The sequence below is a fragment of the Leptonotus elevatus genome, chromosome 4, assembly GCF_054856555.1.
Source record: "Leptonotus elevatus isolate MCC_2025b chromosome 4, RoL_Lele_1.0, whole genome shotgun sequence".
Taxonomy (NCBI): Eukaryota; Metazoa; Chordata; class Actinopteri; order Syngnathiformes; family Syngnathidae; genus Leptonotus; species Leptonotus elevatus.
The window spans coordinates 20,977,821-20,990,376 of NC_141242.1; the positions used below are offsets into that span (position 1 = coordinate 20,977,821).

Genomic DNA, 12,556 nt, shown 5'->3' on the forward strand with positions numbered 1-12,556 from the left:
ATTTGTTTTTTAAACAAATCGTTAAATATGATGTCAAGAGGTATCAGTAATGTAAATACAATTGTTCATGTCATTATAACACAATTTAGCAATAATAAATGGGATTAAAAAAGGATTTGTGGGGACTAGTTGTAATTTACAATGAACAAAATGGCCTCGAGTCCATTGCTTCATGTTCCAAATATTAATTGCTCTGAATTTGAAAAGAAAAATTTACTGTTCCTGTCACCAGTCCAATATGAAATACTTATATATTTTTAAAACATTTTATTATTTTTATTAATTGTTTTTATTTTGCTGTAAAAAAGGACAGAGGAAGAAAAAAAAGTACAGAATAATGAATAAAAATATAGACCTAACGTTCCAATGCCATTTCCTATCAAATACTTCTCAGCTCCAATAAAAATCTGAAACATTAAGGAGACGCCTACTGTATATAAACATTCGTACATTCCCATTTGAACAAATGTTCTCATCTTTTTCATTAAAAACAAACACAAAAGGACAAAGAAACTGATCAACAATCTTATCCAAAGATTATCTAGACAAGAGAAATACAGTTCATCACAACACAAAAAAACAAACAAAGCCAACAAAAACAAACATATTAAAACAAATGAATCTGACAGAGAAGCTAAATCAAGGTATATGTAAACAAAACAAATATAATTCATCACACACAAAACAGACATAACAGACATGACCCAAAAGCTCAAAAACATACTTGTTGGGAAAAGAAACAAACATATTCACAAAGGCCTACAAATCTAAACACGTACACATATCCTAACCACTCCACACTCACACATATACACACAAACACAATATATTCCTGGGCGGTATTCCATCAAGCGAGGCTCGTGCGAGGCTTAAATTAACACCATCTCCGAACTAGACAAAGTGCAATTTCTGCAGAAATTGCGTGGGAATGCTGAAAAGCTGAATGCTAAGATTTGAATGCATTTGCTTCCGTGGTGGGAGGCAATTGCTCTAAGCACTGAGCTAACTTGATTTGTTCAAATTCATGGCTAATGTCGTATTTATTTTGAAAAGTGTCATCTGATGCTGAAAGCTAACATGCATTTAATCATTTCAGTGAAATTATAATCCATGTTCTGATATGATAGTCGGTTGGTATAGATGTATATCACTTCGCATAACAGCCATGGATATATTTGCAATATAAATTTGGAGGAGGGATTCAAACCTGCAACCTCCTGGTTACAGGGACAATTCACTTTACCAACTGCGCCACCGAGCAGTATCAGACACCTGGCAGTGATGATTAGTGGGCGTGGTTACTTAAAAAAGGTTCAATGTCAATCCCATTGAAAATGAATGATAAAAAGTTTATATTTAACGTAAAATTGTGCGATTACAGTAAGTAATGTGGAATCGGACGATATATACCTCGGAATGCGTGAATTCTTTAACCAAGTTGAAATTTTAACGGTGTAAATCTTGAGAGTTGTTTCACAGCAAGAACGTGTGGAGACTAAAAATCACAATAACATAATGCTTCAGCATTTCCACAATAAAGCGCCAAGTCGTTCCACCGACCCAATCCAGATGCATCTAATCAAGGCTAACGTAAAACAGGCTTGCACAGCCTGGCTTTGTGCGCGTTCCCGGGATAGATTATAAATAGCCCTGGTGAGTCGATAGGCGAAATTGCGATCGATCATGTCAAAAGACGAGAGCAGTATTCTTCTCACAAACAGAACAAAAGTTATTGATGGAGCTGTATGAGGAATTCAAGACAGAAATCACCCAAAAAGGCAATCAATAAGTCGAACGAGGGAAATGGCATTGGCAAAAACTAAACAAAAAATAGCCGACAGACTAAATGCGCAAGTTACAATTATTTCATTCATAAGACTAAATAGGTATCGAGCTGTAAATATGTTGCCCACCGTTGTAGCCACCAGAAAAAAGACTGAGGCCACTGCCACAGGTGGGGAACCTCCGCCTGCTACATTCACATCAGCAGAAGATCTGGCGCTGAGCAACATTCTGGGGTGGACACTGATTGAAGGAATAGAGAGGGGAACTCTAACCCATGTGGGTGGGTGGGAAGGCATTTTTTATGTGACAGTTTTTTTTTTTTTTACCTCATTAAATGTAGAGCACTTATAATGATGATAATAATTATAAGGCATCTTGGAGTAGCATTTGATGTGTGACTTCTATATGAATTAGTTTAATTAAAGCGATTGATTTTGTAAACAGTGAAAGTGATGATATATCATTTTCATGGACTTTTTATTTTTATTCCATACTACTCTCTCTCTCTCTCTCTCTCTCAAGTCCCGTCTCTTTTTTCATCCAAGGGGGATTCTTCTTCTGGTACACTTAGCCAACAGTCCTTTCAAAACCAAAACTCAACACTGCCCTCTACGGTAGTGTGCTAAATTGCATCATATAATAAACTAAGTGTCATTAATCAAACACAATGTCATACAAAATAAAATATACCATTTCAGGTGCTACACAAGCGCAAAAATCCACGTAACAGAACAGTCTTTTGACTTTTTTTTGGATACACAACTAAACTAAGCTTGACAGTTAACTTGCTCCGGAGCAGGTTAGGTCTGCGGCATAAATTTCAATGGTTACTGAGTGGGCATTCACATAAACCACGTTGATGGAACGGAACTCTGATTAAAATGAGCCGGGTTCATTCGTCTTTTCCTTAATCCGGCTTGAAGGAAAAAAAAACTCACAGCCACTGTTAGTTGTAACTGTTTAGTGACAACTCAACAAGGTCCTTTCCACAGTAGTGGCAATACATGACGCTAAATATTGTCCTTTCTTCACCACTTATTTTTTGGCCACATACTATATATTTTTCCAGAGACAAGCATGCGCGCCAAACGCCAGTGCATACACAGTACATCCAATCAGTCGTCCCTCTTGTCCAGTCAGCCATGAATCTGATTGCCCCTGCCTTCCCCATACCTTCCAACCACTTCCGCTCGGAAAATGTTGCTGTACTTTGTCATTTGTTAATGAGTTGTTTTTGTATGTTTTATTTTTTTAAATATACTATTGCGATTCGTTTTTTTTGTTTTGTTTTTTTATGTTAAGTTATTTTTTGATGATTTTTGATTTAGTTTAGTTTTTTGTATTTTTTTGTTATTTTGTTATTTTCTGTTTAGTTATTTGTGTGTGTGTGTGTGTGTTGTTGTTTTTTGTCAGAATAAAATGATATTTATGTCAGATAAAGTGAGTTGATGTATTAAATGATAAATGCAAAAATATTACATTGTGATTTGTGAATTGAAAGACTGGTAACAATTAAATGCTGCTAAAATTTTGCTTTGATATATTATGATATATTGATATATTAAAATTGGTCAGATCTTTTTTTAGCATCGGGATGCAAATTAAAAACAAAAATATGTTGTTATTTTATCTCCATGATATCATGTAAAAAATGTGCTTAATAGATTGATGAGCCTGGGTTTCCTTGGGAAAGTGTTCAACAATGGTGCCACGTGATTGTGTATTCGCAGTAAACTGTTGTGGGGGGATTACATTGGGGACGAGTTGGCTCACTGATGTCAAAATGACACTGAGCCGATGAATGTTCACAGAAGCAAACAACTTAATCCTCTCAAGAATTCTGAGTATTAAAGCGAAGGCCAAGTGAACGTGAACGGCTGATATATGATTGCTTTTACACCCTCCTGCCATAGTCAGGATGTATTCTGAGACTTCCCAAAAGCACCAACTGCACTTTTGCCAAGTCAAATTCATAAATTACTTTTCAAAGGTTGACAATGACAACAACATCTCTATGTTAGATCTGTGGAATTTCTTGACACTCATCTTCCAACTTGAACTTCATTTTGAACTTTGTCACAAGGCTAAAGTTTGTGGCAATGCCGCCTTTTTCTCCGGTTTAAAAGACTGATGGCAAGAGTGGTTCGCATGTCTGCCTCACTGTTATGAGGATGTGGGTTTGAATCTCAACCCAGGCCGGGTCTTGTTCACGAGTGAACGGGAGATCGACAGGCGGATCGGTGAAGCGTCTGCAGTGATGCGGACTCTGTATCGGTCCTTTGTGGTGAAGAAGGAGTTGAGCCAAAAGGCAAAGCTCTCGATTTACCGGCCGATCTACGTTCCTACCCTCACCCGTGGTCATGAGCTGTGGGTCGTGACCGAAAGAACAAGATCCCGGATACAAGCGGCCCAAATTAGTTTTCTCCGCAGGGTGTCCGGGCTCTCCCTTAGAGATAGGGTGAGAAGCTCGGTCATCCGGGAGGGACTCAGTGTCGAGCCGCTACTCCTCCGCGTTGAGAGGAACCAGTTGAGGTGGCTCGGGCATATGGTTCGGATGCCTCCTGGACGCCTCCCTGGAGAGGCGTTCCGGGCATGTCCCACCGGTGGGAGGCTCCGGGGACGACCCAGTACACGCTGGAGACTATGTCTCTCGGCTGGCCTGGGAACGACTTGGGATCCCGTCGGAGGAGCTGGCTGAAGTGGCTAGGGAGAGGGAAGTCTGGGCTTCCCTGCTAAAGCTGCTGCCCCCGCGACCCGACCCCGGATAAGCAGTAGATGATGGATGGATGGATTTTTTATAAAATGTTTTAAGGCTCTAAAACCCCTCACCACGCAGTTTATACATTTTTCTCATCAAGGCATTTACATTTTTTCCCCACATTTCTCTCTTGTTTAAACATTCTCAACGTTCAAACCTTCATAAATTTGATAAAATAGGTACATAACTGCACCGCAAAAAGTGGACCGCGGTATAGTGAGGGAACACTATATTGTATCTTTAGGTTTACACAAGTTTAAGTAAGTAGTTTGTATGTATTCATATAGAGTTAGGTACAGGAGTACGATATTTGGACAGTTAAAATGAATTAAAATGTCTTTGTCCAATACTACAGTGGACTGAAAATCAAGTAACGCATGTAGACTTGGAGCTTCAATGGAAGAAGAGTCAAACACTTTCATTAGACTAATATGTTCTATCCTCCACCACTAGTGTAAACACCGCATTCTTATTAATATTGTGTTGGTGGAATATGAAGTAAGCAGCAAAATCCACCCATTTTTATCCATCTCAGTGTCCAAAGCGAGCGTCACATGGTCAAACCCAGAAAACGGGTGACCTATGATTAGTCATTCCTTGAGCCCTGAAAAACGGTGATGTCATTTTCAGTCGACAGCAAGCGGCAAAATGGCGGCCCCTTGACATGGATAAGAACGTGTGAATTTTGCTGCTTAAATCATATTCCACAAACACAACATTAATCAGAATGCCATGTTTAGACAAGGTACTGTAATACAATATTTGGGCAGTGATATTTTGCAAAACATTTTTTTATACAACACTACAATGGACTGAAAATCAAATAAAGCACAGACTTCGAGGTTTAATTTAAGAGCTTTCACAAAAAAATGACCATTGAGAAATTGCATCCATTTTATCTATAGCGTACGTTACGAAATTGCAAACTGTGCATTGATATTCATTCAGACACTTTAGGCTTTGTGTGTCACACAGTAATTACATCACCAGCCGGGTAATTTGCTCTTGTTGCCATCTCCGTTCATCGAATCGTCTCTGCTCTTTTTTATTCTCTACTTGCAGCCACAGTCACGAGCAAGCCCTGCACCAGACACCGGGCACACGAGTATTGACGCAAACATGCTGACTCATTGAAGCCTTTGACGTTAAAGTGGCTGTGTGTTCATTCACGAAGCCTCAGCTGTGAAGTGGCCATCTGTTTCAATATTCTTGAAATATCAGATGCCATACTTTTTGCTTTCCTGTGTTTATGTAAACAATGCAGAAGAGGAGTAGCCTATGAAAAGTTTAGGTGGGATTTATAAAATGTGAGCTGTAAAGGTGAATTACTCCTGGAATCAGAATACTGCGTTTAGACTGGTGGGTTGACTTCCCCTTAACGACCAATCAGCACACAGCTTGCGAATGTCACAAGACCAAACAGAAAACAGGAAGAAGACATTTGACAAAATGATGCTGCCTTCATGTGGTATCAAAATGATGGTAAATACCACACGTCGAGTAGAAAATTGCACGTGAACGCCCCCTAATGTCGTATTTTCCACGGGGCAACTGGGAATTTATTTTGATACCCGAGTTTCCGAGCTGAGATAACTTTTCAAGTTTTCAACATGGCGGAGAGCGCACAGTCTGTTTCAACTAAAATAATTAAGAATGACAAAAACAAAAGATTAGCTATTTAGTTTTACATTCCATCTGATTCATACCCATTCAAAGACATCCGCAAATGAAACATCAGGGCTTAATTATAGCTCCTTTACATTATAGCCTCGCTCCTCTATACACATTTAAGGCAACTGAGAAGCCCCTTAATTTGGTTGCATGAGAACAACTTGAGGGTTGGGTGGAAGGTTGCAATTAAGAGGAATGAGATCCACCCACTAGCTCATCTGTAAAATGCAGTGGAGGTGGTGTCATGGTTTGGCTTGCATGGCTTCGACTGGGAAGGGCTCGTCAATCTTGAATGATGTAACATGATGCAGCAACATGGTAGTCTACAGAAACATTGTGTTTACCAATAAAAAAAAAGAAAAAAGATGCGACCAAAGTGATTGGGAGATTCTTCATCATGCATCATTAAATCATTCACTGCCATAAATTCATTTTTTAAAAAGATTATTAAAAATTTGGGGCGTCAGGCGATTAACCATGTTAATCGTAATGAATCGCATGATTTCACTAGTTAACTCGTAATTAATCACAAATGTCATATCTGTTCTAAATGTACAATAAAAAAAGGTTTTCATACTCTTGTTAACAAAAGTGGAAAATTTGTAAAACTAATAGAAATAGTTCAAATGAATTTTTGACGTTTATAGCCGTCAATGGCAATGAGTGCTTGGAAGTTGAACCTTTGTTGGTGGAATTCTTTCCTATTCTTACAGTCCGGGATCTCTTGTCATGTTTTGCACCACACATTTTCAATAGGAGACATGTTTGGACTGCAGGCAGGCCAGTCTAATGGACAATTCCGAACATCCGGGCATTTCTACTATTCCCAAAATGCAACGGTTCATTTACATTGTATTGCTTTTGCTTCTAGCATACAAACCAGGCAGATTGTTATAAAGCATTTTATCACTAAGAGTGGGATAAATCCGACTTCAAACGCTCCTCGAATGCAGCATAAGACCGCCATTTTGACTGGTGACGTCATTTCGGAATTGTCTGAACTAGCACTCTTTTTCTGTTCTAACATCTGACATGTGCATTGTTTTACTGAAATAAGGAGGGAGAAATACATTGGTTGGATGGCAGCATATGTTGTAAAACAAAACAAAACTGTATGTACCTTTTCAGTATTAAATGTGCTGGTTACCCAAACATAGATGCTAGCTTTTGAACATTGCAACATGAAAAAAATGAAAGGCTATGAATGTCAGGGTAAGTTGTTTGCTAATGCTGGCACGAAAGCAACACCCGCACATGCTGCAAATACACAAGACTTTTTTTTTGCAAGCCATACTACTGTAATACATTTTGCTGCATACAGTGAATCTCAACTCCAAGAACAACGGCCTCATGGCTTCTCACATGACTTGACTCCTTTTGTATTTTGAGGCTACTGGCTTCCAGCAAAAAATAGAATATATTTTGTACCAGGGGCATAAGTAAAGCATTCTTGTTAGCTGCTTACAAAATTAACAAACGAGCTGGACAAAAATGTATTTTATTCCTTTTTAAAAAAAAATTGTAATTGTTCCCACGCAAGGGTTTTGCTATGCAACAAACTAGCTTCCCCTTCGGGCTAGAGAGTGTACTGTAATTTGTCCTCATGGTATTTATAAAAAAAAAAAGGTGGTTCCCACACAATTTACAAAGCATCACATTCTTACCTGTTATATATATATGTATATATATATATATGTATATATATATATATATATATGTATATATATATATATATGTATATATATATATATGTGTATATATATATATATATATATATATATATATATATATATATATAAATGCCATGTAATGGTGTCAAGATTCATTGAGCTGTCTGACATCATGCACTGTTATAAATGGGCAAAAATAGTCATACATGTTACACACATCGTTGTTATTATTGTCACATCCCGTTGGAGGCCATTTTTTCTTACTGTATACTAGTATGATAAGATTATGCCCTAGATACTATAGTAAGAAAAAATGTTAAAGTTACCCATCATCCGAACGAAAGAGACCATTTGAAATTCTGTTTTAATTCAGATGAGTTGAAATCCCAGGTTACACACGGACCTAATGATGCTTGTGCAGTAGTAAAGTCAATACAGTAAATAAATATAAAAACACCGTGGAAATAAAACGAATGAAGTAAAAGTAAAAAGTAGTCAGAAAAAAAACATTGACGTAAAGACAAATAATAACATGCTAACATGGCTGGATGATATTGAGTTAGATTGCAACATATTTCTCCGATACGCTAAGCGGCGCTGTCACAATTAGTCAGTTACAGTAGTTGCATCAAGTTTCCGGTCAGGGACACCATAGGTATAAACACGATACGACGAGCTGCGTGCCTACGTACCTTAAGATAGTGGGGGCAAATTGTTAGTTTGTAGACTTACCTAGACGCCTTGTAAATTGAACAAAGTTGTTAATGTGAAATAAATATCATGGAAGTCGATTGAGAAATAGACAAAGTACGTCGTAACAAGATATGAATCATTATTTATTTGAGTAATGTACATATTTGATGGGAACGTTGTCCCTACCAGCGCGGCCGTCTCGTAGGCATGTCGCTTAGCCGGGCTGTTACAATGTGCTGGCGCATCTAGTCGTATCTGTAGTTATAGTACTTCCGGAAGCAGCTGGTGACGGATCGCATTGGATTTTGTTGAACATGTGGAGAGATTGTATGGCTGACAATTTAGTATTCTAATTGCTTATCATTGAATAAAATTACCCGCAGCCATGGGGAAAAAGGGCAAAAATGAAAAGAAGGTGAAGGGAGCAGAGAAGACCGCAGCCAAAATGGAGAAAAAGGTTTCCAAGAGGTCCAAACGTGAAGAGGTGACAACATAACACAACACTTTTAGTTTCGTTAGCTGTTTTTGTCGTGCTTAAAATTTAACTAAATTAAAATGCTGTAGAAAACCAATTTAAACATTAGCGAATTTGGTGGTGCAACTCAACTAATTTGCTAATTATTTTCTTCATCTAGGAAGATTTGGAAGCTCTGATTGCTGAATTTCAGAGCATAGATGCCAAGAAGACCCAGGTAGTAGAGACTGCATGTCCTCCTCCATCAGCAAGGTGAATGTCAATGTCATAATGCCATGAAATATAACCACATCACACAGCCACCACTTTAATTTAATAGAAACGCTGCAATCCATCAGGAAATGACAAAATGTACTCTCAAAATGTAACCAATTTTTGATATTCATTTGAAAGCCTCATTTTTATTAGCACCGGGTTAACTCGTGATGTCAGTCTTAACGTATGTTCATGGTTTTGAATTTCACAGATTGAGTGCATCACTTTGTGCTCATCCAGAGAAAGATGAGCTCATCCTGTTTGGTGGGGAATTCTTTAATGGGAAGAAGGTAATATGAAAAAAAAATATTTTTTTCTTCTTCAATAAAGCTCAATTGATACAATTGATTTGCTTTCTGTTCCATCTATTAACTCATTCACTGCCATAGACGTCAAAAATTCATTTTAACTAATTAATTTAATCCCCCCCCACACTTTTGTTAACAAGAGTATAAAAACCTAGAAAACATTTTTATTGCACATTTAGAACAGATATAAAATGTGTTATTAATCGTGAGTTAACTAGTAAAGTCATGCGATTAATTACAATTAAAAATTTTAGTCACCTGACGCCCTTCATTTTGAATAATCTTTTCTTCTTTAAAAAACGATTTAAAAAAAGAAAAGATTATAAGAAATTAGGGGCGTCAGACGATTCAAATTTGTCATCGTAATCAATCGCATAACTTCACTAGTTAACTCACGATTTTATATCTGTTCTAAATATCCCCCCAAAAATTCTAGGTTTTCATACTCTTGTTAACAAAAGTTGAATTTTTTTTTAACTAATAGAAATAGTTAAAATCTATTTTTGACGTCTATAGCCGTCAATGGCAGTGAATGAGTTAACTTGTTTTCATTGTTTTGCAGACATACCTGTACAATGATCTGTTTTTCTACAACATTAAAAAGAACAGTTGGGTTAAGTCAGAGATCCCCAACCCTCCTCCCCCACGATGCTCTCACCAGGTATTCCACAGTCACACATCGTACTCTGCTGACTTAACACTATTACAGTATCTAAACATGGCAAAGATTCATTGTGCCAACTGACATTGCAGCCAGCCCTACTATAATGTTTTCAAAAGGTTGATTTGCAATATCTAAAGTTGGACACACTCCTTCCCCGCTATGTGTACCATTGCCTCTCTCAGGCGGTGGCAGTGTCTCAAGGTGGGGGCCAGCTGTGGGTGTTTGGAGGAGAGTTTGCATCTCCTAATGGGGAACAATTCTACCACTACAAGGACCTTTGGGTGTTGCACCTTGCTACGCATACCTGGGAGAATATCAAGTATGACCGACTCATTGAGTTTGACCTCATTTTATCCGCCGGAAGGCTGACCATAATAGTTAATTGAAGTTGATTAAGACGCTATTTGAGAGTTACCAGCACAGATTAACCTTTAATGTGTTTGTCTAGAGCATCCGGTGGTCCATCGGGTCGCAGTGGCCACCGGATGGCTCTCAGTAGAAGACAGCTGCTGGTGTTTGGAGGTTTCCATGAGAGCATCAGGTAGGCGTAATGTTAACCGACCAGGCAAGTTCACTGTCATTCTCATTTGAGCTTGACTGAACACATCAGCTGTCATTTTTCATTCATTTTGGACGCCGTTCCTCCAACAAATTATCCATGCTTTCTTTTTTCTTTCTCCACTGGCATGTTTTCCACCTCACACACACACAGAGATTTTATCTACTACAACGACATCTACTCGTTCTCCCTGGACACATTCTCTTGGTCACGCCTCTCTGTGTCAGGCGTGGGCCCCTCGCCTCGCTCCGCCTGTCAGATGACCTCGACACCTGATGGCTCCGGTGTCATCATCTATGGAGGATATTCGAAACTGGTAAGTGTGTGTGATTATGGTTTCAGAGATTTTTTAATTTTTTTGCTTAGTTTTGTCAGCTGCAATATGAGTTGCAAATTAACTTCAGATGCGCCGCCACTCAATAGGTCAAAAAAAAAAAAAAGGATCAACTAGAATACTGTAATGCCCTAGCATGTGGGCAAGGAGAGCTACAATGGTTGATACACTTTCAGCTGTTTACTGAACAGGACAAACAAACGTGCAAATACAAATTGAAGGCAGGGAATTAAGACAATTTGAGTTCAGAGCTTGGCCATGGAACAAATTAAACTTGTAAGTTAAGATGCAATGTCCTAATGCCCTAATAGCTGCAATGTTCACATATAGAGACTGAAAAAGGACATTGAGAGGGGAACTATCCACTCTGACATGTTTCTCCTCAAGCAAGAGGGTAAAGATGGACAAGGTATGACCAACATATGCACAATTTAATGCAAAGTAGCCATCTTGTTTGATTGTGAATTACATTATTGTTCTTATTATACATGTCTGTGTTTTCCAGAGAAATGGACATGGTCCAAATTGAGCCCCTCAGGAAACAAGCCGCCTCCCCGCTCTGGCTTCTCCATGGCGGTGGGCCCGGCAGGGCGCGCCATGTTGTTCGGTGGGGTTTGTGATGAGGAAGAGGAGGAAACGCTGGAAGGTGACTTCTGCAACGACCTCTACTTGTACGACGCGGTGAAGAACCGCTGGTATCCCGCTCAACTCAAGGTGAGCTGCTAACAACAGACCGCTTCAATTCACAGTGCAAAATTACAAATGCAGCATACATTCAGAAGATTCCAAAGTATTCTGGAGTGCCTTTTGTCACTCTCTCGCATGCGCAGTTCTCCACATACGTGTAATTGCCAGTGCGTGCTTGCTTCAAGATGTTGATTTGTGACTTCCAGTTAAAGTTTGCTGCAAAACTGACACATACAGAAAAAGATCATTAAGCATTGTATACATAAACACCAAAATGTTCAATCAAACCAGGTTTATAATAGTTTTGGAATTTTCATTTTACTTCGTTTTTATTTAGTTTTGAATTTTTTTGTGTGTGTAATTTTGTTAGATCCAGTTAGTTTTCAGAATGCATTTGTTAATGATTATTTCTACTTTTCTTAAAAATGCTTACTAGGGGTGTGAATTGCCTAGTACCTGGCGATTCAATTTGTGTCACGATTCGATTCGATATCGATTAATCCCGATACAAATCTATAAATTGATTATTGCGATTTAAAAAAAAAATAATAATTTTACTCAAATTTAGAAAATACTAATCAGTAAACTTGTACATGTACACTGTAAGATTTGTATGAAAATTTATTTATTTATCTGAAAATTCAGGTTGCAATCTGTTTCATGTTTGAACAGCACTGAAATAAAATATTAAGGCTTC

The 12,556-nt window shown here is 38.3% G+C and overlaps 1 protein-coding gene across 1 annotated transcript in view; it reads left to right on the forward strand.

Moving 5' to 3' along the window:
• The first annotated feature begins 8,559 nt into the window (after positions 1-8,559).
• klhdc4 (kelch domain containing 4) overlaps positions 8,560-12,556 on the forward strand; it is an 11,460-nt gene continuing 7,463 nt past the window's right edge. Inside the window, 9 exon segments of the mRNA XM_086072551.1 lie at positions 8,560-9,061; positions 9,213-9,304; positions 9,519-9,597; positions 10,178-10,276; positions 10,462-10,598; positions 10,728-10,820; positions 10,992-11,154; positions 11,503-11,581; positions 11,678-11,886. Coding sequence (XP_085928677.1) covers positions 8,963-9,061; positions 9,213-9,304; positions 9,519-9,597; positions 10,178-10,276; positions 10,462-10,598; positions 10,728-10,820; positions 10,992-11,154; positions 11,503-11,581; positions 11,678-11,886 — 1,050 coding nt within the window. The 5' untranslated portion in view covers positions 8,560-8,962.